Source organism: Fistularia commersonii, chromosome 3 (genome assembly GCF_037954325.1).
Source record: "Fistularia commersonii isolate RoL2024-O1a breed Wild chromosome 3, RoL_Fcom_v1.0, whole genome shotgun sequence".
Taxonomy (NCBI): domain Eukaryota; kingdom Metazoa; phylum Chordata; class Actinopteri; order Syngnathiformes; family Fistulariidae; genus Fistularia; species Fistularia commersonii.
Window position 1 is genome coordinate 14,247,949 of NC_141286.1, and position 27,984 is coordinate 14,275,932.

General features: G+C 43.1%; 1 protein-coding gene across 7 annotated transcripts in view; it reads right to left on the minus strand.

Annotated features, from left to right (window-relative positions):
- Nucleotides 1–21,903: 21,903 nt before the first annotated feature.
- Nucleotides 21,904–27,984, minus strand: part of vps13c (vacuolar protein sorting 13 homolog C) — a 56,294-nt gene continuing 50,213 nt past the window's right edge. For 6 of the 7 annotated variants that reach the window (XM_086143731.1, XM_086143726.1, XM_086143729.1 and 3 more), the window contains 4 exons: nt 24,124–24,215; nt 23,852–23,972; nt 23,576–23,656; nt 21,904–23,391 (listed from right to left, as the gene is read on the minus strand). In XM_086143731.1, the coding sequence (XP_085999857.1) occupies nt 23,290–23,391; nt 23,576–23,656; nt 23,852–23,972; nt 24,124–24,215 (396 nt within the window). In that variant the 3' untranslated portion in view covers nt 21,904–23,289. Of the gene's footprint in view, nt 23,392–23,575; nt 23,657–23,851; nt 23,973–24,123; nt 24,216–24,429; nt 27,956–27,984 lie in introns of those variants that run through there. The other variant, XM_086143730.1, reaches the window with a different exon arrangement.

Genomic DNA, 27,984 nt, shown 5'->3' on the forward strand with positions numbered 1-27,984 from the left:
GCCCACCTCCTCAACTCCAGATGAGGAAACCCCCCTCACCACTACCCCTCCCCCAAAAGTTATGTTGCTAAGGTCAATTTATTTGTATAGCTGTACAGCACATCAAAAAGATGTTGTTTTTCTCTTTGGCCATGCAAAGATACACATATATCTATAAATGTACACCCCTTTGTATACATGTAGTCTATTATACAGTTGTACAGTTTATCTATAAAGGTCGGACGTTTTCTCTGATGCTTATGTTACCCCTTGTGAACTCTTATTGCCCCTCGGGGACGAAGAAATTGTTTCTGATTCTGATCATGATCATGTTAATCATTGTGCTCACCAGCACCACCACCATATATTGTAACGTCAGCACACACATGCACGCAAAGAAGCTGGCGATGAGGAGGGGTTCTCAGACGCAATCCCCCTCATTTTGGCAGAAATTACACTTTATATACAGCTGCTTTTCTGTCCTTACTTTCTGCCAAAAAAAAAAAAAAAAAATTAAACCATTCAGACACGCCTTGTTAAAAAGCTATTTCAGTTTGAGCCTTGACTGCTGCGCCTCTACACACACTCACTCGGCTCTGGAGGAGTGAAGGAGGCTGACTTTTCATACCAGCCACTCCAACACAACCCGGGGCGGAAAATACGAAGAAAAGGAACAAACACGCAAGTGGCTGGAGTGCAAGGATCAACTTTGAGCACCAATGCCAGCATCGGAACAGAAGATCGAGGAGGTTGTGTATTTTTTTTTGGCACTACTGAGCAGATTAATGTGTCTGTGCTATGAAACATGAACTGCGACATCAGTGGACAAAGACATACCTGAGCCATCTCCGTCCTTGTCCTCCGTTTAAGCCGTGCTGTTGCTTTCACAGCAAACTATTTATCAATCTGAGCAGTGAGAATGTATTCAAAGCCTGTATGATAGGATAGTAAAGGCCAGGATTCCAGCCAATCTCAACCATTGCCAACCATTACATTACATTACATTACATTACATTGCATTTGGCAGACGCTTTTATCCAAAGCGACTTACAATAGAGGACATAGGGACTGCAAATACACTTGCAAATACACGATGCACAGGAAACGATGCACAACCAGTGGGTCATAACCTTGCAATTCCTCAAAAATATGTAAATCTCAGATGTTGAAGTCCTGATTCTGATGTGGACGCACGAGGGATTCCTGGAACATCGAGGGGAAAGGAGCAGGTCGGGCCAGCTGAGCTGGGGTTCTAAGCCCCGTCTCCTCATCACAGGAGCCATTATGGCAGCGTTAATCCAGGAGGTAAATGCCTGTTAATGGTCTCGGCTTACGATCTAAGAACCCAACTGTAATTGGCTGGAAGGTCGGGTCGAAGGTCGTCTCCTCTATTGAGCAACAGTCTGTCCAGGTTGATTTCTCTTTTGTTTTTGTCTTTATTTTCTAACATTGTTTTCGTAGGTTTCCTCCCAAATAGGAATGGCTACTAGATTCTTTCATCTTCTCCGTTCAACTGAATGTTGCCTCCTGTGGAAACATTCAAGGTAAAAGCAGTAAGCTGTTTACATTTTTAAAAGGGTCAAATGTGTTTCAAGATTCTACGCTCCCTTCCTGCTGATTTGCATTACTTTCTTCCCCTTTTACTTCATTTTCTCTAATTTCCCAGTTATTCTTGAAGGTTTTTAAGCAAATTTTAACAATCCTGCGAGCGCGTTGCTTTTTGTTTAATGGCATTCCAGTATAACCAAAAACCAATTACCTTTGGAAGAAAGGGAACCACCGTTAAGGCAAAATCTATATGTCCGTATATTTGTGTACTGACTGATAAATAAGTGTCTGTATGTTCAGACAACTGCAGCGCCTGGAGATTACAGCTTCCTTCTTCACTGAGATGTTCACAGTCTCAGCTGCTTTATAGGACAGCGCTCTCGATCTGTAAAAGGAATCGATAAACAGCAGCCGCCTGCACCTCCATTGTTCACTGGGATTGAATAGAGCGGGGTGAGGTTGAGGTGGTTTACTCCGCCCTGGGCATCAATCAGATCAGGTACGGGGGGGTTACGTGATGTCAATGAGGGAAACATTTTTTTTCCATGTATTCTTCAAGTTCACTCTGGTTTTGTCATGATATTTGGCGAGGTACGGCATCGCAGGAGACGGATATTCGGTTTTTTTGCCATTTTGGATGATGTCCCTGGAAGTCACGTGACTTCTATAGTTGTGTTGATATATTCATGATCTATACCACTAGTCCTGCACTTCAAGTCTTGGAGGAGCCTGTCTCTTTCAACGGGAGGCAGGGTTCGCCAGGTTGACACATATAAAGAAAAACAACCATTCACTTTTATTCACACGTCATAGACACCTATGACCATTCACTCTCTCATTCATAAATTATAGGCATACAACATGGGCAATTCTATATAAAAGCAGTTTGGACAGCACGCAACTCTCACTGGCCCGAGGTGTATTTGTGCAACCACAACCTCACTCATTCACATGTCCTCATTCTGCTATCTATTTTTACCCAGATGTTATCTTTATACTTTTAATTGTCTCTTTTATTTATATATTCATGTCTTTTGTTATTATAATGCTGCAACAAAAGAATTTCCCCATGGTGATCAATAAAGTATTATTATCTTATGGTTTTCAATGTTTTTTGGATGAAATCACAGAATCCATAGGAAGCCCACATAGACGAGTTCCAGACTGAAAGGCCCATCCTTGAAGCAGAGTCCTTCCAGCTGTGAAGCGGAAGCGCTAACCACTGCACTATTGTGCTGCACATTGATATACTGTATCTTTTTCTAACGGAAAAAAAAAAAAAAAAATGTGAGCCGCGACTCCGTGAATCAAACCAACTTTCCAAAAAATAACCGAAAAATACCCAGATGAGCCATTTACATAACTCGTTTCAGACAGGGAGCATTAACACCGGCCATGTAAAACTTCACAGGAGCCGAAAAGCGGAGCGGATTGTCCCGTCTCGGTTGCAGCGGTGGAGCTTGTCACCGAGCGCCGTCATCTTATCTTCAGAAAGACAGACACCGTTTGGGAACACCTCCTTGCTGTCAAACATTCTCTTGCAGCTAATAGAAAACACAGGCTGTGCGTGCCTATATGTATGTGTGCGTGTGTGTGTGCAAAAGGAGCTGCGTGCACACTAATGGTTTAAACTCTGCAGGATTCCAACTCAGATTGAAACAAATCACTCCATTGTGTTTCCCCCTGCAGCTGACTAGTTTAACGTCCTAGCACGTAGACATCAGAAGCTCCATTTACATGTTGTCAAGCTAGAAAACTGCAACGGCCGGATTATAAGGCTTCACAGAGACTGGAGAACGGAGTTGACGGTTCTTCCCGAAGATCCTGTGATCCGGCAGATCTTCGTTCGTCTGCTTCCGTGTTCACACCTCACAGCCGAGCCGTGCATAACCAAAGGACTGATTCACACTAGGAGGCAGTGGTGTGTGCTTAGCTGTGTTTGCATCTCGACATACCTCCACAGACACACGCACACTCACACTCACGCAAACACCCACACGCACACCCACACACACACACAGAGGGACAGAGATGTCTTGATTGCGATCACACTAGTGCAGTGCGTGTTCACAGTTATATCACAGCCTCTGGACAATCTGACACTGTCCCATACAGGATCAGCACAGACCTGCACGATCCAATTCCCCACACAGCTCCGAGTACTTCCTGTCATTTGTGTTCGGTGTAAAGTCGGCCTTCCTGTGGTACGGTGCAGCTGTCATTGACCCAAATCGGAATCTATAAAAGTGATCTCTACAAAGGGCATGTCTGCTGTGACGGCACATCGGGGCATCTTGCTGCCAGCCCAATAGCAAGAGTTATATTATGGAAGAAACACCCACCGGCGAGAATCCGCCTCCTCCCGCAAAGACCGCCGAGAAACAGAAGGGAAGACGAAGACGACGCCCACGTGGCATAAGAGGTTTATTCGGTTTTCAAGAGCCCAGCCCGCCCAGGCCATTCCGTTGCGCGTGCGTGGCGAGGACGCCGATCACCCTTTACCTCCAAGGGGTCCGGTGCGAGTTACATGAGCGGCCAACTCCCGTGGATCGCTTCGCTTTGGCAGACAATTTGCTGAAAAGTATCAAGAAGAGGAAGAAGAGACTGGAGAGCTGAAGAACTTGGGTTTTCCCTTGCCGAATGAAGACAGAAGTGTCCCGACAGCCCCCCCGTCCCCAACCCCTTTCCCATTCCGAAGGGAATGTCAGCAAGATGTAAGTACCACTGATTTGTTTTGAGGAATCATTCTGTCCTGCTCACCCGCCATTGCCTGGGAACGTCGACTGAAGGCACAGGATACAGAATTCTACCAAGGAAAAAAAAAAAAAAAAATCCGACATTTCTAAATGTTTTGTGTTGAGTTGAGACTTCATAGTAATGTGATGTATCTTTTACAGGCCTTGATACTTTGTGTGCACGTTTAAGCTTCATCAGTGGGGGAGTGTGAGTGAGTGAGTGCGAGGCGTTATCGACATCTTTATTAGGGCTTTATTAGAGCCGGGGTCCGTGATCCAACTCGGATAATGTGATTCATGTAAATTTGTTTGAATAAACGACGCAGAGCCCAATCACGAGGTGGATCAATCTGGCCGTGTTGCCAGGTTGGGCGAGTTCCCACCCCGCTGAGCCGCCCCGTCATCTTGGAAATGAAATGTTAGCAGTAGTTCCTGCTCGGAGCCTGGCCTCCCACTAATCACCGGGAGCTCCATCACTCCTACACCGGGGAACAAATAACATCCACCCTTTAACACCTCCACCCACTCCCGGCTCAGCTTCCAATCCGTTGCGAGATCCTCCTCGCTGCATCCAAAGCTTCCGCCCACGTATTTCTCCATTGTTTAATAAAGCTGACTGATGTTGGATTAACGTCGCGTCTGTTCTTCAAGTTAGTTTTCAAGCTAACTTTAGCAAACCGTCATTAAATTGCATCAATTTAAAAAAAAAAAAATAGATACGATTTGAAATTTAATTTGATGAGTCCATACATTAGTGGGTGTAGCATCTTACTGGGACGAGTCAAAATAAGTTTCAAACAATTTTCCAATTGACCTTAACGCATCACCGTTTAATATTCTTTTGGCTCCAATATCAGGCGCATCCCAGCTTGAAAAAACTGAATTCATGAAGTCAGTCTTTCAGTATATCGCTAAATAAGAAGCTTGAAATCAGCCACTAAACATAGAATATTAACAAGGACCGTTCACATTGCTGCTGTATTCAGAACTGGCACTGCATGTGTGTGTGTGTGTGTGTGTGTGTTCCTGAACATGATAGCTGACACTTGTCCTGCACCTACATGCTAATGAAGAGGACCCGGTGTGATTGATTACAAAGCAATGAGAGTAAATGAGTGTTTAATGATACTGTTGAAGAGTCAGAATTTATTGGACATGATCGATGGCTCTCACCTGGCGGGGGCTGCAGATACAAGGCCAGACTGAACTCCCCTGTCAGCCGGAAACAATTGAGAACTGGCGAACAATTCTGGAAGAGTTCCCAACACGTGCGGTCTTTTCTGGCTAAACCTAAAAAGTTTTCAAAAACATCAAAATTCATTAAAAAAAAGAAAAGGGGAAATGAGAAGGAATTACTTTAATGATTGCAGCAGGGCGGCGCAGTACTTTGCACTTCCTCCACACAGCCGGAAGGTTCCTGGTTCTATTCCCCACAGGGTTTCTTGCTGTGTTGTGTTTGCATGTTCTCTCATGTCTGCACTTACTTCCCCCAGGTTCTTTGGTTTCCTCGCAGAGATTCAATTGCAACCCTTAATGAATTAATGAATGAAAGTATGTGTCTATATGTGTCGACCATTCCAAAGGTGAACCCCGGTTCTCGCCCAATGACAGTCTCGCCCAGCCCAACATCATGACTGCAGGAAAAGCGGTACATTTAATGAATGAAGGGATGAACAAATTAAAGTCAGTCTATGTGTGCTGACTGGTCCAGGGTGAATCTGGCATCCAGTATGTAGATGAATGAATGCATGGATGCATGTATGTGTAGTGCTTGTAGACTTGGACCTCTAAGCACAACATCTTCCAAGGTTTGGGTAAAAGAGAGATGGCTTTAGTGTCTCACAAAAGTAATAGAGACTGGTAAAAAGTTAGTTGAACAGTCAACAACTGAATTGACTAAATGAACAGGAAAAAGAAGCAAAAGAATAACTCTTCAAAGCAATAACTAAAATAATTCAGTCCTTAGTCTAAAAATAAAATTCAAACAGTACCCCCTCCCAAAAATATTATCCAATGACTGAGTTGAGTCAGTGGGAGTACTCTTATTTGGCGTCTTATCTGTTGTTGAAGTGATACAACATCAGGTTCCTCTGAGGAAACCACACGGTTGGCCACACCACTTTCTTGACCGTCCTCAGTCGTCAGTGGGCTGGGCTCGCCATCTTGGATCGGAATCTGTCGTTCACCTTAAAACCAATCTACATAGAGTGCAGACTAATGAACGATTCCATTCTAATTATATTCTTAAATGTTTGTGTAACCAATAACTAAGGATACAACTCTTTTTTGATAATGAGATGAAGCACTCGTCACATCAACCCATAATATTATGATATAAGCTTTTGCATTACCTACTTAGAAACTTACTCCCCAGTGTAAAGAAAATATATTGCATAAATCACACAATTAATTGTACTTAAATAACTTAATACACAAAGTGCTTGGAAAAAAAACATTACCACTTGCTAACTGGGTTAAACAGAGTGGCATAAAGTAAGCAAAATAAGCGCCACGTTCCTTTTAATGCCCGGATGCGGTTCAGTAGGCAACTCCGCTGGCCGCACTATTATGCAGCACCAACAACTAGAGCATTTCCTACCTCTAATCAGACAAACACAATGATATAGGACAGTGGTCTCCAACCCTTTTACATTACATCACATTACATTACATTGCATTTGGCAGACGCTTTTATCCAAAGCGACTTACAATAGAGGACATAGGGACTGCAAATACACGAAGCACAGGAAATATACAGAACAGTAAGCTTGGCTTAGTGACTGGTACCGCTGACTGGTACCGTTCCGTGGATCAATCTGTACCGGGCCGCACTAGAAATAATTATGCCTGCATTATGTATTATCTGAGTCTGGACAATTTTTTATTTTGAAAAATCTTTTATTTTGAAAAATGATTCTCTCGATAACGTCTGGGTCTCATGTGCGCCAAATTTGAACTGACAAACTAGCAAAATGTGTGAGAAACAGACGTCTTTGGAGAGTTTCTTTGCGCAGGTAAAAAGACCCAGTGAAGAGACAGGAGGTACTAAGGTACTAAGAACTGCTCCCAGAGTGACTGCAACTGCTGTAGCTTTCTGATCTTTTGTAGGGATGGCAATGGCATACTTCATAACATGATCAGTAGTAACTAAGATGTCTTTCATATTGTGACTATCAGGCTCCAAGGACAGATAATCCATGCATACCAGTTCCATGGCGCGGGTTGTTTGGATATTCACAAGACGCGTTGACTTTTCAGGTGGCGTTTTCCTTTGGACACAACATCCACATGTTTTTATCCTGTTCTCTACATCTGCATTCATCTTAGGTCAGTAAAATCATGACCAGGCTAAATCCAGAGTTCATTCCAGGCCCATATTGCCCCATATCAACATGGAGGCAATGGAGAATGGTGGATTTTAGGGATCTGGGGACCACAACTCGGTAGTCAATGTCACCGTCTGTTTGTCGAGCTCTTTAAAGAAGACCATCCCTCGATTCCAGTCTTTTCCATTCTTTAAGCAAGTTTTCACTCCCAGGAGTCTGGTTTCACTACATCTCCAAAAGCTGGACCACAGAACTTATAGCTGGATCAGATCTCTGGTAATGTTGGAGCTCTCCATCACTATAGCCATGCAGGGTGGTTTAAGCAGGCAGGCTCTGGTCAGGAGATGAAGACAAATGTTTAGAGCGAAACTGTTTCATCCATTCCTTTTCCTCTGAAGAAATATTATCATCTTCCAGAGCATCGTGTGGCCGTCTGGAAAGGCCATCCGCATCTTAGTTGCACTTCCCAGCACGATATTTGACATTGAAATGAAATGTGGAAAGTATGCCATCTATGTGTATACCCTATATTTCTAAATTTTAGTAGGCCTATTTTCATAGGGGCTATATATACTGCTCAAAAAAATAAAGGGAACACTTGAACAACACAATGTAACTCCAAGTCAATCACACTTCTGTGAAATCATAGTGTCCACTCAGGAAGCAACACAGATTCATTTTGACTTGTTTTAAGGACATTACATCAAAGTTGGATCAGCCTGGAGTTTGTTTTTACACTTTAATTTTGAGTGTGATTCCTAATCCAGACCTCCATGGTTGATACAATTGATTTCCATTGATCATTTTTGTGTGATTTTGTTGTCAGCACATTCAACTGTGTAAAGAGCAAAGTATTTCATAAGAATATTTCACTCATCTAGATCTAGGATGTGTTTTTTTAAGTGTTCCCTTTATTTTTTTGAGCAGTGTATGTATGTCTCTGTACGTGCTGACTGGTCCAGGGTGAACCCCAATGCCCAGTGACAGCTGGGATAAGCTCCAGCAACCCCCCATGGCCACGGCTGCAGGATAAGTGATATAGGTTTATGGATGAATAAATAGATGCATGGCAAGTTATTAAAGTCAACCCTTCCTCCCATCATATTACATAACATCTGTGGGAAATCGATTGAAATTGACAACAGGAGCAACAGATGCAAGAGAATAAATGGACATCAAGGAGGTACTCCATGACAGGCGATGATCAGGAACATTGAGATGGAAGAGAATATATGTTGGTGTTTGATATAGAAAACATATATTCAAAAGTCAGATCTGTTTAATTTCATCAGAACTCAGCTGAATCCTTTTAACTAACATCCATTCACTCACTCATTTATTTTCTATGTTAATTAAAGAAATGTGTGTGACCACAGCTGCAGGAGCACCTTTCCCTGGCACACACACATATGCATGCACACACACACACAGAGGTCAGAGATTTCTCATCAGCTCATTCAGCCAGCTGCTTTATTCAATGCCTTTTTTTCATATTTTCCCATCATCCATTTTCCCTCCAGAGGCTGATTACAAACTGAAAAGTGCAAGGTGTGCCGAATTGTCCTTTCTCGTGTGTGTGTGTGTGTGTGTGTGTGTGTGCGTGCGCGCACGTGTGTCTGTGTCTGTACAGGGTAGGGGGTTAATCTTATTGTCTGTGAATGCACCTCAATCTACTCCTCTCCAGATATGCACTGCCAGGAGGAAGAGAAAACACAAGAAACGTTGCTGTGTGTTTGCGCGTACTCGTGCATGAGCCTGTGGAAAACCATTTCAGCAGCAAACCACAAGGAACATAGAGAAAGAAGTTCATCTGTGGCTTCGCTTTTCCCTGGACTTCCACTGCCTGTTGTGGCGTGTTTTTAACACATCTTGGTAACAACAGGCAAGGCCATTAGGAAAGTACTCATCAGGATTGGATGGTGCAAGTATCTGGTAGTAACACCCAAATACTAGCCCCACTCCCACAGTAAGGCTGAAGCTCCTTCCAATTGCAATCACTTCTCTCCAGCTGGACAGGTTCCACATGAGGATGTACACCACAAAAAAAAGCAGAAATACACAAAAGGTACTCCCTTGGTCTCGACGACACTGCTTCCCTTTCCTCTTCTTCGGCTTTTTCTCCATTCGGCTTTTCCCTTCATGGGGCGTCACAGCAAATCAATCTTCTCCATCTAACCCTATTCTCTGTATCCTCCTCTCTCACATCGACTACCTCCTGCCTGGCAGCTCCAATTCCAGAATCCATCTACCAATATACTCACTATCCCTCCTCTGTACGTGACCCAACCATCTCAGTCTGGCTTCTCTGACATTCTCTTCCAAATATCTAACATGTGCTGTTCCCCTGACTCATTCCTGATTCTATCCATCCCGGTCACTCCCAAAGAGAACCTGAGCATCTTCATCTCTGCGACCTCTAGCTCTGCCTCCTGTCTTGTCATCATTGTAACTGTTTCTAGTCCATACAGCATCGCCAGTCTCACAACAGTCTTGTGCACCTTCCCTTTCATTCTGGCTTTGAGGTGGACATTGTGGGTATCCACTTGGACAATATACTGGACTGGACCTTGAACACCAATGCCACACCAATGTCACTCTGGGTGCTGAAAGGATGTGCCTCTCAGTTGTGTGGGATCTTCACACATCTCTTCAACCTGAGCCTGATCCAGATGGTTGTCCCTGACTGGTAGAAAACCTCATGCGTGGTTCCAGTGCCCAAGAAGAAGCATATCAGCACACACAGCAACTACAGACCAGTGGCCCTGACATCACACGTCATGAAGTCGCTGGAGAGGCTCGTCCTGAGGCACCTTTGCACAGTCGTCGGACCTTCGCTGGACCCCCTGCAGTTCCCATACCAGCCCCAGAGTGGAAGGAGTGGAAGATGCCATCATCTTCCTGCTGCACAGAATCTACACCCATCTGGAGGAGGCAGGAAGCACTGTGAGAGTCATGTTCTTTGACTTCTCCAGTGCTTTTAACACCATTTGACCTGCCCTACTGAACAGGAAGCTTCTGGACATGCAGGATGCTCTACACGCGGCCTGGATCAACAACTACCTCACAGGCCGGCCGCAGTACGTGAGGCTGGGAAACATCACATCGGACACCATTGTGAGCAGCACGGGGGCGCTGCAGACGACGGTCCTGTCTCCCTCACTGTTTACGCTCTACACCTCGGACTTCAGGTTCTCCTCGCAGTCCTGCCACCTGCAGAAATACTCAGATGACTCTGCCATCGTGGGCTGCATCACCAGGAGCGTGGTGGACAGGTTTGTGGAATGGTGTGGACTGAACCACCCGCAGCTCAATGTGACAAAGACAAAGGAGCTGGTGGTGGATTTCAAGAAACTGAGGACCCATCTGAACCCGGTCACCATCAGGGGTGCAGAAGTGGACATTGCGGACAACTACAAATACCTGGGTGTCCACTCGGACAATAAACTGGACTGGACTGTAAACACCAACGCCATCTTCAAGAAGGGTCAGAGCCACCTGTTCTTCCTCAGGTGGCTCAGATCTTTCAACGTCTGCAGGACCATGCTGCAGATGTTTTACCACTCGGTGGTGTCCAGCGTCATCTTCTACGCTGTTGTGTGCTGGGGCAGCAGGCTCAACACAGCTGACACTAACAGACTCAAAAAGCTCATCAGGAGAGCTGGAATTGTCCTGGGAGTGGAGCTGGAGTCTTTTGTGCAGGTGTCAGAGAGGAGAATGGTTAGGAAGCTCCTCAGCATCATGGACAATGTTCATCACCCCCTGCGTGCCACACCAACGTCCTGTCAGAGCTCTTTCAGGCGTAGACTGATACCACAGAGGAGCTCCACTGAACGCCACAGGAAGTCTTTCCTACCTGAGGCTATCAGACTTAAATTCCTCTCCCTTCAGCTGCAGGGAATCTTAAAATCTTAAAACCTTAAAAAAAAAAAAGAAAAAAAAAGAAAAAAATCTCACCCACTTACTGTGAATTGTAATAATTTAAATTGTAATAATTTATCTGTATATATGTTCATGACTGTGCAATATTTCATAACAGCTACATGTACAGTATTTTTTCATACTCTTGTGCACTCTTATCTTTCACTTGCTACTTAAGATACTTTATAGTTTTCACTTGTTACTTAAGACACTTTACAGTTTATTTGTCTTTCTTATTCTCCCTTTTTCTTCTTTTTTTTTAGCCTGCTCCTAAGCTTCTAGCCCTTCTAGGTGGGCAAACTATGGCCCACGGGCTACATCCGGTCCGTTGTCCTTTTTAATCCAGCCCACCCACAGTTTGGTACAGAATTCATACTTGATGTGAATGACTGAACGATTGGATCAATGAATTAAGGAGCTCAAACAGGAGATTATTTCATTTTTGGAGCTCGTTGAGAACACTTGAGAATTTTCCTGAGCTGAATTGCACAGATTGGCTTTGTGATTTAGCCTTTACTGTAGACATGCGACACACATGAATGAACTGGACGTGAAGCTGCAAGGGAAAAACCAGTATGCACATGAAATGCAAGCAAACATCAGAGCCATCAGACAATGTTTCGACAAATAGCAGACGAGTCTGATATGTACAGTTAACAAATGCAGATTGTTTTATATTTATCATATCTTGCGCTGACCCGGACGTTTCAATGCAGCCCCTGAGCCAAAAAGTTTGCCTACCCCTGTTTGAACCGTACTACCTTTCCACCTGGTCTCCTGGACACACAGTATATCCACTTTCCTTCTCTGCATCATGTCGACCAACTCTCTACCTTTTCCTGTCATAGTCCCAATATTCAAAGTCCCTACTCTCAGTCCCAGACCTTTCCTCTTCTCTCTCTGCTTTTGAACATGCTTTCCCCTTTTCCTTCTTGACCTAAAGTAGCCCAGTTTCCATTAGTTCCCTGCAGGTCATTGGTACCAATGGCAGTCGTTAACCTGGACCTGGACCAATCTGGTATGATCATTGATTCCCATGTTTGGTTTTGGCAAACGTTTTAAGCCGGATGCCCTTCCTGATCCCTCTGCATTTATCCGGGCTTGGGACCGGCTCAGGGAAGTCTAGATGACACTACTGCCTCCGTTCAGCTTTGCAGGGGATCAAAATATGGCCTCAGTGAACAATGCGTCTCTCAGTCGTTAAACCCATTCAAATCCCATTTTTAGGGTATCACACCTGGGTCCAATTTGTAATCGGCGCCAGCTGCAAGCAGATGCCGCTAATCAAGATCCCTATAAAGGGCAGCAGCACGCTCTGCCTGGCGCCAGGGGATTGTGGCTCTTGCAGACCACACCGGAGCCCTGTCACACCGCCACGTCTGGGCCCAGCTGGCCGGTGTAACATCTGACCCGGCCCGAGATCCTGCCTCGACCCAGGTGAACCACCAGACCCTGCCCTGCCCTGCCCTGCCCTGCTTTTACCTTGCCGTGACCGGATCCCGTTCTGTTACGACCGGACCCAGCTGGCCGGTGTAACATTGGACCCAGACCCTGCTGTGACCCTTCCTGAAATCCTGCTGTGACCCTTCTTGCCTTCACCCCCCTGCCTGGGGGCCCGTCCTGCTTTCACCCTGCCTGGGGCCTGTCCTGCCTGCAGCCCGTCCTGGTGAGACCCAGCCCTGTGCAACTCTGTCTCGGGGCCAGGGGCTTACCAGCGACACCCTACCTGCCGTTCAACCCAAATAAAGCGCTTTCAACCCAGATTCCTGCTCTGAGGTGTGGTTCTCTGCCTGAGTCCGCGCCTCGTGACACCCATGGAGTAACTCCACATCACTCCCCAACAACCTCAGTTCCTTCACCCACTTTGAGAGTGACAACATATCTCAGATAGAGACCTTAGTCTCCACTCTCAAACCGGAATGCCCCAGCCTGGTCTTCGACTCTGAGAAGGTGGCTAAAGCACCCAGGAAAACTAGGGTATCTACAGCGCCTGGTCCAGATGACATCTGTGGAAGTAACCTCAAGCTCTGTGCAGAGCAGCTGGGGGGATTTTTTTCATTCCCTTTTTCATGACCCCCTACCCTGCAGAACAGTGCACCACATGAGGAAACAGTGATTCCCATCCCTAAAAAGGGGACCCCCAAGGCCCTGAACAACCTCAGGCCAGTGGCTCTCACCTCACTGGGGATGAAGGCCTTGGAGAGAATTGTAAAACTCACATCACCAGAGTGACTGAACCCCTGGTTGATGCTCCCCAGTTCCCCTATAAGGCTCATAGAGGGTGAATGATGCCAAGATCTTCCTCTGAGTCTATACACAGACACCTGGAAACTCCCCACAACACAGCCAGGCTCTTTTTTGCCGACGACTTCTCTGCGTTTAAAACCCTGCAACCATACATACTAGCGGAGAAGCTGATGACCTATTTCCACCTCAGCCACCGGTTCATCCAATGGATCATCACCTTCCTCACCAACAGATCCCAGAAGGTTCTGGTGAACAACGTCCTTACCGACACTCTCCTCACCTCCACTGGCTCACCGGAAGGCTGCATCGTATCTCCCCTGTTCTTTGTCCTCTACACTGATGACTGCAGGTCCAACCAATGGGACTGTCACCAAGTGAAGTGCGTCAACTACACTGTCCTCTCCCTACTGTCTGGTCCCGCACTCCACCACGGCCCAGCCCTCCAGGACTTCGCGCTCTAGTGTGAAGCCTCCTGCCTGAAGCTGAATGTGAGCGAGACTAAGGACATGGTCATCACGTTTTCCAGTAGGCAGAGGCAACTGGCAGAGGCAATCACCACCACCATACAAGGGGAGCCAGTTGAAACAGTGGAGTACAGATACCTGGGCACTGTCTTCCACAGTCATCCGGAAAAATGTCACCAATGGCAGGATCTGCTCAGGAAGCTGTGGTCATTTGAGGGTAGCGGCACAATCCTAACCACGTTCTATTACGCCATCATTGAGAATGTAATGACCTTCTCCTTCTCCTGCCGGTTCCATTCCATTACCCAACAGGACAGGAATTGCCTGGAGCACACTGCCTTAGTCTGCTACAAAATAATTGGCAAACCTCTCAGACCTTTAACAACACTCAAATATTAAAAACAGCCAAAAATATCCTCCCAGATCAGTCCTACATCCTACACCTGACTTTCAGGTGGCTCCCCTCTGGTAGCAGACTCCATTGCCCTGCCTGCAAAACCCAGAGAAGAGCAACCTTTGTCCTCAGAGCTGTCCAACTCTTCAATGCACAGCAACCCTGCAAACCCCTCATCCCCAAACCAGCCCAACACATACACACACACACACACACACACGTCTCGTTGAGGGCCACTGGTGAAATTTATTTTACAAATGCAGAGTGATTTGGTACCGACAATTTGCACAATATTGCACAATTTCATAAAGTAACTTATCTATATATAGAAACATACATATACATATATGTTATTCTCTTTTGTCTCTTTTCACACACACACACACACACACACACACACACACACACAGACTTTGAACCTTCTGAACCCTCATTACCTTCTTCTTGGATGCTGTGAGTCCATTCAAACGTGCCGAACAGCAATGGGTTATTGTTGTATCAGCAGCCAGTCAGTCGGACACGGGAGCTATGGGCTGCATGGCCTGCAGGAAATTAAATGTCTTCCTTGGGATAATAAGCCCCCAAACACTGTGGCACCTCCTGACTGTGTGATCTGCAGGGACAGGGGCAGGATGAGAGGACACTTTTAAATTATAGAAATTACAAACACAAACTTTTTGTAATTGCAAAATAGAATAGGAAGTGATCTATTCGATGATGGACTCAAAATCACTGAAGCTTTAAACAATAACAGACCGAGAAAATGTGAAAAGACAAAATGAGTGTCCTATCTATCTATCTATCTATCTATCTATCTATCTATCTGTCTATCTGTCTATCTGTCTATCTATCTATCTATCTATCTATCTATATATCTATCTATATATCTATCTATATATCTATCTATCCATCCAATCAAAACTACATACAGTATGTGCCAGGAACATACTGATGTTCAAAGGTGTGTTTAAATGCAGTGTCTGAATTTAAGTTTAATTAAAATGTCATCACTTGCCCTCTTATTTCAGCGAGTCACTTTCACATTCTTACATGATCTGCGAATTACGCATTACTATTTTATAAATGCGTAAAGCGATTTTGAAAGTGTAATGCAAAATCAAGTTTCAGAGTTGGTTATGTTCCCACAACTGAGCATTTATTGCAAGTGGCTGGTTCGAGTGGCATCCGAAATTGAAAATAAATAAGTAAATAAGTAAGTAAGTAAGTAAATAAATAAATAAATAAGATATTTAGTGCGTTTTTTTTTTAAACAGCTTCCGGTTGTGATTAAAGGTTTAATTTACTTTCTGAAAAATATCCCATTTCTCGGTTCGGAGGGTCATGAGGTTCCGGGAAGCTGAAATTACCTGATAGAGTGACAATTCTTCACACTCATCCAGAGAGAGAGGAGGGAGGGGGCATTTGCACTCATACCCTAACACACATATCCATACTCACACACACTAACACATTACACTGTAAATTGCCATGTGTGTTAAAAATGTGTCGCAGGCTTGAAAAGATACCCGGATGAGATGCTGGACTGGACAGACTGGGAGGAGTGGAAGTGATGGTGGGTGTGCTCTAACTCCTGGGAGGGTGGAGAGGGTGGTGTTAATGAAATCTGAGCATCCAGCAGAGATCATCTGCTCCCCTCGAGGTTTATCGACTGGTTCTGAGGACACCAAGCTCATTTCGTCGGCAACGTGAAGCCGGATAAAGTGCCAATGTGACATAGTCAGTTCCATTGTTATTAACACTGTCCATTGAGCCCAAATGTACTGAAATATTAATCCTAACACACCTGAAAAGGATGGTGGTTGCAGGTATTAAGGCGACAATCCAGTTTTAAATGAAATTTCAACAATAAGAGCAGCAGGTGCTGGCACTTTTTTTTTTGTGTGTGTGTGATTTAAAAATTTTGCCTTGCAAAATGACTGACAGAAACACAACATTCCCAGAGAAAGTGACCAGGACATATTACTATTTACTGTCAAGAAACAATGTACAGATCCCTGCTCCATGTTGGTGGCCTTCCGCCTCAACTGGATGGTATATAAAGAGAGGGGTGCAATAAAGTAGGACAAAGACAAAGAAAGCAAAATTATGATAGAGACGGGGGGGGGGGGGGACGCACAAATGATCTATTTTATCTAACAGCAGTAGTGCTGATTGGAACATGGTAATAGCTGACATGGTCCCAATAATAGCTGAGATCAATAGTAGATCAAGCCACGGCCCCTGGGAACCTGCCAAACCTGGTAACCCCTCTGACAAGTAAAGTGGTCTGACCAGCCTCATTTGACTAAATCAGAGGTTTGCATGGTCTGGATGAAGAATGGATTGGGCTAAATTTGAACGACGACAAACTCCTAAATAGACAATTTTGTCGCCATGGAAATATCACAGCACGCCATCACGCAACCACTTTTTAAATCCATACATTGTGATCATGCACCGTAGCATTAATGTACTTCCATGCTATGATAACCCTGGCTAGCTAAGACTAGCCAGGCCTTCGTAAAAAGATCATGTTTTCACAACAATTTCCTTCGGGATAAATAAAGTTGTTCTCATCTCATCTCATCTCATTCTCACACTCTCAGCCTCATGTAGCTACAAGTTCTCACCGGTCAACAGTGATGAAGCGAACCGCAGTCACATGACCCGGCTGACCCAAAGGTTTCATTTGTCAGGCCGTAAACCTCCGCTTAGCCTTGACTCGCCTGAACGGGTCGGAAATCGGCGTCCACAGATGAAAGATGTTTGTGTCGGCAACCAGGATAAACGCGACTGTGCTTCGACGGCGGCCTTCAGCCACGGCTGCTGCCATTGGGCAATGGAGCTCTAGCGTTATTCATCACGTAGCATGAATATTCATAACACAAAGATTCTCCCAGCAGCCGCTGGGCCAGACACACTCTGCCGCAAATCGTCGACTGAATTATTCAGGAAGACGGCGGTGACGTCAGAGCTGCCTGAGGTGGGTTCTTCACCTCTTCTATGAGTACGTTGGGTGGGAAACCAATTTTCAACCAATTTCCAGCAAAATTCCAGGTAAATCCTGAAGATGATGGTCATTTCTTGCAAATTCTAAAGGATGCGGTCAAGATTTAAGTTCCTTTAAAATCTTTTGAATAATTCACGTTTATTCATTCATTCCAGTCAGAATTGAAACAGGGACCTCTTAGTTGTGAAGTGGAAGTGCCGCCCAGCCACCTGCATTTGGGATTTATTTGTTTTTTATTAATAATGATTATAATCCAGCTCATGAAGCATCCCTCCCATGGAGGGAGGCACTAAACTTTGACCTTCAGCTCTGAGAAAGGTCATCGTGTCAAACTGATTCATAACATCGTCATTATAATGTGAATGTTGTTCAAATGTTTTACAAATGTCTTATTGAAAATTTTCATTTACCGGTAATTCATTTTTCTGGTATTTTTTTGAAAAATACCGTCTCAACTGAAGGTGAAATCTGGACAAAAAAAAGAACCCCACCAATCCATCACACACACACAGACACACAGACACACAGACACACGCACACACATGCACACACACACACACACACACACACACACGCACACACGCACACACACGCACACAGCATTGTTTCTGTTTTAATGTCAGTTACTGCTAAAACTGTTTCATTTGATTTGATTATTTTGTTTTTCTATTATTTTGAGGTTGCCACAGTGACAAAGAGGCCAGAAAGCTGTGTGAGTCCACGTGTGTGTGTGTATGTGCCTGCGTGTTCACTCCGCTTCTATCCCTTTCGGTCCCGTCGTGGGTGAATGTTTGTTTTTGACTACTAGGAGTGGAGACTGGAAATGTAACCTGATGTGATCTTTGTCGTCACCTGCTGGTTAGATGGAAGCACTGCACTCATATAAAATCAACGAATCTTTTTTTTTTTTTCTTTTCTATTTAATATCTTTGGCCTTTCCGCTCAGGGGTTGCCAAAGCAAACCAAACTCTATCCAAATCTATTTCTGTATCCTCTTCTCTCACACCAACTAACATCATGTCCTCTCTCACTACGTCTATAAATCTTTTCTTTGGTCTTCCTCTAGTAATGCAGCCTCAGGTCTGTCTCCCTGAGCCGGTCCCAAGCACAGATAAATGCAGAGGGTTGCGTCAGGAAGGGCATCCGGCAAAAAACTTTTTGCCAAAACCAAGCATGCGAATCAAACATAATATCATACTAGGTGTCGATGCCCGGGTTAACAATGACCACCATCGGTACCAATGACCTACAGGGAACCAATGGAAACTGGGCCACTGTGGGTCAAAGAAGAAGAGGAAGGTGTGCTCGGAAGCAGAGAGAGAAGAGGAAAAGCAAGAGTCTGGGACTGGGAGTAGGGACTTTGAATACTGGGACTATGGCGGGAAAAGGTAGAGATTTGGTCGACATGATGCAAAGAAGGAAAGTGGATATACTGTGTGTCCAGGAGACCAGGTGGAAGGATAGTAAGGCTAGAGGGTTAGTGAAAAGAATGTCAGATAGACTTATGAGTCTGAGACTGGAAATTGAAGGTGTGATACTCAATGTTGTTAGAGGCTATGCCCCACAGGTGGGATGTGAGTTTGAGGAGAAGTTCTGGAATGAGCTAGATGAAGTGATGCAGAATATCTCCAGAGATGAGATTGGTGCAGACTTCAATGGGCATGTTGGTGCAGGCTATAGATTTGCTATACAGGACAGGAACGCAGAGGGACAGATGGTGGTAGATTTTGCAAAAAGGATGGAAATGGCTGTGTGAATGTTTTTTTCCAGATAAGACAGGATCAGAGGGTAACTTATTAAAGCAGAGATAAGAGCACGCAGGTAGACTACATCTTGTATAGACTAGGTAACCTGAAAGAGATCGGTGACTTCAAAGTAGTTGCAGGGGAGAGTGTAGCCAGACAGCATAGGATGGTGGTTTGTAGGATGACTCTTGTGTCAAGGAAGATCAAGAGGACAAAGGCTGAGCAGAGGACAAAGTGGTGGAAGCTGAAAAGGGAGGAGCGTTCTATGGTTTTCAGGGAGGAGTTCAGAAAGGGTCTGGGTGGTCAGGATGAGCTTCCAAATGATTGGACAACTACAGCTAGTGTTATCAGGGAGACAGGTAGAAGAGTACTTGGTGTGTCATCTGGAAGGAAAGTAGATAAGGAGACTTGGTGGTGGAATGAGGAAGTGCAGGAATGTATAGAGAAATCGGTTAGCAAAGAGGAAGTGAGACACTGAGAGGACTAAAGAGAACAGACAGGAGTACGGGGAGATACAGTGTAAGGTAAAGATAGAGGTAGCAAAGGCAGAACAAATGGCGTATGAAGACCTGTATGCTCCGTTGGAGAGTAAGGATGGAGAGAATGATCTATACAGGTTGCCGAAGACGAAAGATGGAAAGGATGAACAACAGGTCAGAGTGATTAAGGATAGAGAGGGAAATGCATTGACAGATGCTAGAAGAGTGATAGGAAGATAGAAAGAGTACTTTAAAGAGCTGATAAATGGAGAAAATCAAAGAGAGGCGAGGGTAGATGAGGTGACAATTGTAGACCACAAAGTAGCAGAGATTAGTAAATGTGAAGTGAGGAAGCCATTGAAGGGGATGAAGAGTGGAAAGGCAACTGGTTCTGATGATGTACCTGTAGAAGTGTGGAAGTGTCTGGGTGAGGCAGCAGTAGAGTTCCTGACTAGATCATTCAACAGGATCTTAGAGATTGAGAAGATGCCTTAAGAAGAGACATGTGTGAAGTGTGATGGTGACCATTTTTAAGAGTAAGGGGGATGTGCAGAGTTGCGGCAACTACAGAAGGATTGAATTGATGAGCCGTACAATGAAGCAATGGGAAAGAGTAGTGAAAACTAGACTGAGAGCAGAAGTCAGCATTTGTGAACAGCAGTATGGCTTCATGCCTAGAAAGAGTATTATAGATGCATTATTTGCTTTGAGAATGCTAACAGAGAAGTACAGAGAAGGCCAGAGGGAGCCGCATTGTGTTTTTGTAGACCTAGAAAAAGCATATTACAGGGTGCCAAGAGAGGAACTTTGGCATTGTATGAGGAAATCTGGAGTGGCAGAGAAGTATGTTAGACTGGTGCAGGACGTGTATGCTAGCTGTGAGACAGTGGTGCGATGTGCCGTCGGGGTAACAGAGAAGTTCAAGGTGGGACTCCATCAGGGATCAGCTCTGAGCCCCTTCTTTTTTATAATGGTGATGGACAGGCTGACAGATGAGGTTAGACAGGAATGTCTTTGGACCATGATGTTTGCAGATGAAATTGTGATCTATAGTGAGAGCAGAAACAGTTTGAGGAAAATCTATAGGTGCAGGTATGCACTGGAAAGGAGAGGAATGAAAGTTAGTTGCAGCAAGACAGAGTATATGTGTGTGAATGAGAGGAACTCAGGTGTAACGGTGAGTCTCCAGGGAGTGAAGATCAGGAAGTTGGAGGATTTCAGGTACTTGAGGTCAACAGTCCAGGGCAACGGAGAGTGTGGAAAAGAGGTGTAGAGACGGGTTCAAGCAGTCGGGGTCAGGCCTAGTACTATGTGATAGAAGACTATCAGCCAGAATGAAAGGAAAGGTGTATAAGACAGTAGTGAGACCAGCGATGCTGTATGGACTAGAAACAGTTACAATGACGAAAAGACAGGAGGCAGAGCTGGAGGTCTCAGAGATGAAGATGCTGAGGTTCTCTTTGGGAGAGACCAGAATGGAATAGGATCAGGAATGAGTCTATCAGAGGAACAGCACATGTTAGATGTTTTGGAGAGAAGGCCAGAGAAGCCAGACTGAGATGGTTCGGCCATGTACAGGGGAGGGATAGTGAATATATTAGTGGAATGCTGGAATTGGAGCTGCCAGGCAAGAGGTCTTGAGGAAAACCAAAGAGAAGATTTATGGATGTAGTGAGAGAGGATATTATGGTAGTTGGTGTGAGAGAGGAGGATACAAATAGGATTAGATGGAGAAAGTTGATTCCCTATGGCAACTCCTGAAGGGAAAAGCCGAAAGGAGAAGAAGTGAGATAATCACGTGTGAATTAAATCATGGAAATAGACATTTCAGTTTGCTGTAACTTTGATGTTCCTGTTACCATGAAGAGCTTCTTGACACTATATACATACATATGTAACCTATTAACAATTGAGTACTTAATCATTTGTTAACGATAATCAACAATGACTAAGATCCTGTAAAAAATGAAAAAATATGCAAAATGACATTCAAATAAAGACATATACATTCACCAATAAACTTAACAATGGCTATAAAAGGACAGTGAGTCAGTCAACTTGGATAAACATATTTTTAATGTATCTATAAACAATTATATGACACAAATAGTTTTATTATTTTTATTTTAATAATCCAACAGTTTATACTTTGTTGAGTACCTGATAATTAGTGCATGAGTTTCTGATGCTTTGATTGGAACCATGTAAAGTGACGCACACACACATGTCCAAAAAACAGACACACATATATGGTACACACACATCTTTGTCAAAGTAGTCATTTCCTGCATAGTAACTAATGTTTATTTCTGCTGTAATGCTGTTTTCATCTTTTGACCCATTTTCAACAGTTCATTATTTCTTGCCAGTAATAATCTTTACATCTTCCTACATTTATTTCCCTGAGCACCACACAGACGTTTGAGCATTGCATCGACTAACTTAAAGACCATGTAGCAGTTTCCCCGGGACATCAGAGTAGAAACTCTCACATGGTCTCGTCCTTCATGAAACCATCTATTTCCAATTCATTCATTGATTAAAGATATAACTTTATGTTGTGCATTTTAGTCAGTTTCATTGGCAGTAAAGTTGGAAGGAAGTATAACTCCAAGATATATTATCTGACTTTTCAAAACTTAATTCATCCCTAAATAATCAGCTTACAATATTAAATTCCTATTCACGTTCTTACAATGAATATTAAGAATCAAAATAGAATATAAATTGATTTTAAAGCTCAAAGCTAAAGGAGTTTTAAACAAACAGACAATAGTGCAATAAAGATCCATGTAAACAGACTGTTCTAGTGCAAACTTTCACCTCGGGGGTCAGAAATTCACCGCCCATGGCTTCGTCCACCTGAGGCTTTTTACACATTCAATCAAATAATAAAGAGCATGTAGTGGGAATCGAACCCTCCACTCGGCCGACTGGACGCATCCGTTGGATCTTTATCTCCGAGTGGAGAGCGCTGTGTTTCGTCAGGAAGTAGAAATCGGGTGATTTTCAAACATCTTGACTTAGAAAAAGGAAAAGATTTGAAATGTGGTAATGGTTTTCAAAACAAGACGTGATTTCGGATTTTCTGTCAAAGTCTGAGAAAAAAACTCTTCGTCCAGCGGCTTGCTCACGCACCCAGACAGAAAATCTTCATATTTGCCGCTTGTTTACATTTAGCCCTTTATCCCATGGCTGCTGAACTAACTGGTACCATGGAAACACATATATAAACAGCTATCCAGCCACTGCATGTTATAAGTCAGATGCTTTTTTGTCAGGTTTCTTCTCCATGTTGGTTTTGTGACTGGATTTGATTCTACAGAAGTTTCTAGAAGCAGCTGGTTGACATGACAGCGTGTTTCATCACTAGGCATTTTTATCGAACGGCTGACAGGAAGTCCTGCCTTGGACAGGAAGTGGCGCTGCAGCCGGTGGGGGTCCTCAGGGATTGCTTGTGGACTTGAGGAAACGCTGCGACTTCTGCCGCGCCATGCGGCGCTGCTGGAAGGCGGCCTTAGCATCTGATATGGCTGTATGCAGCCTCTGTGGGTTGCCACGGTAACCAAGTGAGTGTGAAGCATCTCGTTTACGGAAAAATTCAAAATATGCCTTCAATACAAACTCTTGTATTTGACACAGACTTCGTGTGATGTCTGAATTATTTGTCTGGCATGAACACGTGCGCGCTCACACACACACACACACACACACACACACACACACCTACCTGTGCAGTGTGGGGGTCACGTAGCTCAATGCTCCTCCCTCCCTCCTGACCTGACTTCAGGAGCTGCAGCTTGTGATGGTCCTGTGAGACGGAGCAAACGAAGGGTGTTACCATAGCTACACATCACTTCTAAACAATAAAAGACATGGGTGGAAGTGTGACCCGGTTGGGTGACAGCAGGTTTTATCATTTGCACATCTGATGGTTTCTTAAGAAAATTCCCCGCAATGCGGTGAAAGTTAGCAGGTGCATGGAGAGCAGGCAGACTTATTGTACTTTGCAGTAGATCTTGAGCTCGGAGCCCTTCAGATCAGGTGGGCGGTAGAAGTTCTCGAACAAACACTCCCAATCTTTGTTTAAATGACCCACAAAGTCCGTCTTCAGGTACAAAACCCTCCTGAGCAGCAACAACAAAAATGAGGGACGAAGATCAATTAATTAAATGATCAATATTGATAACCAAAAATGAACAAAAACAGTTGATTAATTAAAAATAAGACGTGTATCGAACATTTCGCATCAGCGGTGATGAAAGTATGTGTATTCACTTGTTGGTGACGATGATGTTGGCCTTCTTTTGTCCCTGAACGGCACAGTGTTCCCGGAAAACCTCCCCATCCAGCTGCTCGATCTCGGAGCTCTGACAAACAAAAACACACACACGCACGGCGTGAACGTGACTGTGGGCAGATTTTACGGACTACAACTATGATGATGAGAAATTCTGCCTCACCAGACACTACTGATGCTAAATCACTCATCCAGCGAAGGGAATTACTGATGAACCACTTGATGTAGCTGATAAATCCTTGTTACACTCTTTATGATATCAATAAGTCATTTTGACAACATGATCACTGTTATTACATGTTTATTACAGAACCAGAGGGGCCAATGATGGAACAATCCACAATATATTACACAGACCCGACCCTCAGAACCATGTACTGATGCAATAAGCGTTTTGTGTTTATCTTATTTCTGGGAAAATGTGGCAAAACATATCCTTCATTATTGTTTGAAAATAATATTGAATTAATATGCAAAATGTCAAACGATACATTTGACCAAACAAATTATGCAAAAAAAATAAAAAAAAGTAAATAAATAAATAAATAAAAAAAAATTTGAGATAGATTTAAGTTAGCGAATCATTTTTTGGAAATGAACCAGATATAATGCCAGTCTCTTTGATTAGAAATTAGTAAATATTTAGAGCAATAAAGCAGGAAGTCAGCTTGAGGTGAAGAACATGGACAGATGGACGGTTAAACTAAATCAACTGATATTTTCATGAATTAACAATCCTGTTGCCGTTTTGCTAAAACTCAATTTAAAAAGCCTGCAATGGGTCTTAGAGGCTCGACTTTATTGGCCGTGACCAGAACTGTAGGAAAAAAACATTGTTACTTTGATACTAATAACAGAAACAATTTGAAACATCGTTCAATTTAAGATAAATTAATTAAATAAAGTCAACCTCAAAGTTGACTTTATTTATCGAAGTGGAATAAAACTACTCTGATATGAAAACTTACTTAGATAATGTGAGGAAACAGAGAAAAAAAAATGAAGTAGATACTCAACAGGTCAACATATATATGTAGAGACACACACACACACACACACACACACACACACACACACACACACACACACACACACACACACACACACACACACACATATATATATATAATCATGGCCAAAAGTTTTGAGAATGACACTTTCACAAAGTCTATTCCTTCAGGGTTTTTAGGTGTTTGCCAGATGTTTCTATGGTTGTGTCATTCTAAAAACTTTTGGCCATGACTATATATATATATATATATATGTATATATATATACATTTTGGCCAACTTTTGGCCCAATGTGGCAACCCCTGAAGGGACAATACACACACACACACACACACACACACACACACACACACACACACACACACACACACACACACTAATATACACTGCGTGCACAATTAATAGGCAAGTGCTCTTGGTCCATAATATTAAAACCTCAAACCTGAACATTTAAGTCGTAAAAGTAGCATTCCTAAGAGAATATCTATATGTACATCTATATGTATCTATATGTAGTTAGGCAACTATTAGTGTGCAGAATTATTATGCAACTAAATGAAAAACAAAGATTGTATTGTGTATTTTCACCTGTTAAAGTGAGATAAATGAGCAAACTCAAAATTCACCGATAAAAATTTCTGAAATTTCAAAAAATAACCTCAATGACTAATGTAGCCACCATTCTTTTTGAGAGCAGTCACAGACCTTCCATTAACTGAGTCAGTCAGTTTCAGAGAGGTTTACAGTTACCTTCACTGTAAATTTCCTGCTTAAGAAAGGCCCAGAGGTTCTCAATAGGATATAAGTCAGGTGAAGAAGGGGGCCATGTCATTAGTTATTCATCTTTTCTCTCTAAAAAGCAAAGTCTTATTGAAAGATGCAGACTTTTTCCTGTGCCCGTGTTTGAAGAAAGTGTTTTCTAAAAATTGGCGTTAGGTCTGAGAGTTGATTTTGAGTCCATTTTCAATCCGAAAAGGTCCACCTAGCTCATCTTTAATCATACCTGCCAATACCAGTACCCAACCTTTACCTTGCTGCCGTCTGAGTTGACGTAGATGTCTATGGCGGTTACTGATCGAACCACAGGCCAATTGATCTGGTCCGTCAAGAGTCACTCATCAGTCCACAAAACCTTTGAAAAGTCTGTCTTCAGCTATTTCTTGGCCCATTCTTGATGTTTCGACCTATGTGTCTTATTCAGAAGTGGTCGGGTTTCAGCTCTCCTTACCATGGCCATGTCTCTGAGAACTCAACACCTCGTACTTCCTGACACTTCAGGTAGGTTGCGGTTGTGTAATATGGCAACACTGGAGGATAATGGGTTACTGGTGGCTTTATGTTTGATTCTTCTCAAATCTTAGGCGGTTAATTTGCATCTTTTCTTCTCAGCGCATTTCTTGCAACCCTGTTGACTATTTGCAAACAAAAGGTTTGATGGATCTGTGATCATGCCCCAATAGCTTAGATATTTTAAGAGTGCAAGTCTGAAAGACTTTTTACAAGTTTTGACTTTCAGTCAGTTAAATCTCTTTTTTGCCCATTTTTCCCGGAGGAAAATAAACTGCTTAATATTCATGCACACCTTGATACTGGCTGTTTCCTTAGGCCACACCCTCCCTCGTTACACAAATACACATTGCCTCTTATGCATTAAATCCAATAAGCATTCAAGTATACACAGCTTGGAGTAGGAAATTATGGATAAAATGATGATATGGTCAAAATAATCACTTGCCTAATAATTGCGCACACAGTGTATAAACATACATATATATGTATATATGTTAATATGTATGTGTATGTATGTATATACATATACATACATATTTGTGATATTTTTTTTACTATGACTTGTTAATATTGTACTCAAAATCCTTTGGTATTTTGAGCATATTTGAGCAAATTTAAACTTGTATTATCACATCCTGTTTCCCTGCCAGTTTAAAAACAAAAGTGTGTAGATTGCAGATAAAAATGCATCAGTAACGTGCTCTTTTCTTAAAGTTCACACTTGCTGCACAGATACACAGCCTGTACAAAACACCAGGTCAGAGGTCATGCCTGAATACATGGCATATCAGTTTAGTCATGAGGATAAATATCATACATGAGAATACACTACAATATTTTACAAAAATATTGCTAAAAATCTGATAGAAGTAAAACATATTTGTAAAAAAAATGAACTAAAAACATAAATACAAATAATACAAAAATAATCTTCACTTCTGGTTTCCTTCTTTGGAGTCACATGGTTAATGTTGCAAACAAATGTTATCAAATAAAATTAGCTTTTAGAAATAATAACAATAGTAATAGAGAAATTAATGGGAAAAAAAAGTGTTAAAAAAGTAAGAGCGCACAGAAGCAGAATTTTTTCAGCCCTCCACCTGCTCGCTTTTCTGGATGAAGAGATCATCGGCTCAGGGATTTCATCAAATAATTCATGGAATTATTGTTCTGTTTAGTACAAACAAGATCAAATTATCTTAGCCGATCATACTTTAAGTTGACGTTTACTTTTACTATTTGGAAATTTTGTTGCTTTTTCTGAGACAATGATCCTGTCAATCCAGACTTAATGAAAGCGTGGCGTTTCAGTGTGAAAAGGCTTTGGTGACTTCTGACATGCAGAGGAAAAACAATGTTTGATTTCAATATTTATAGACACGTGGAGGAAATACATTATTTACAGACTTGGGGAGAGGTATGAGGGGTGGGGGGATTGGAGGATCGGACACAGCGCAGTGTTTGAAAAGCACTCGGATAACAATCAAACCAGAGTCTAATCCTCATCAGGCTGCATGTGAGAGACACACAGAAAAACAG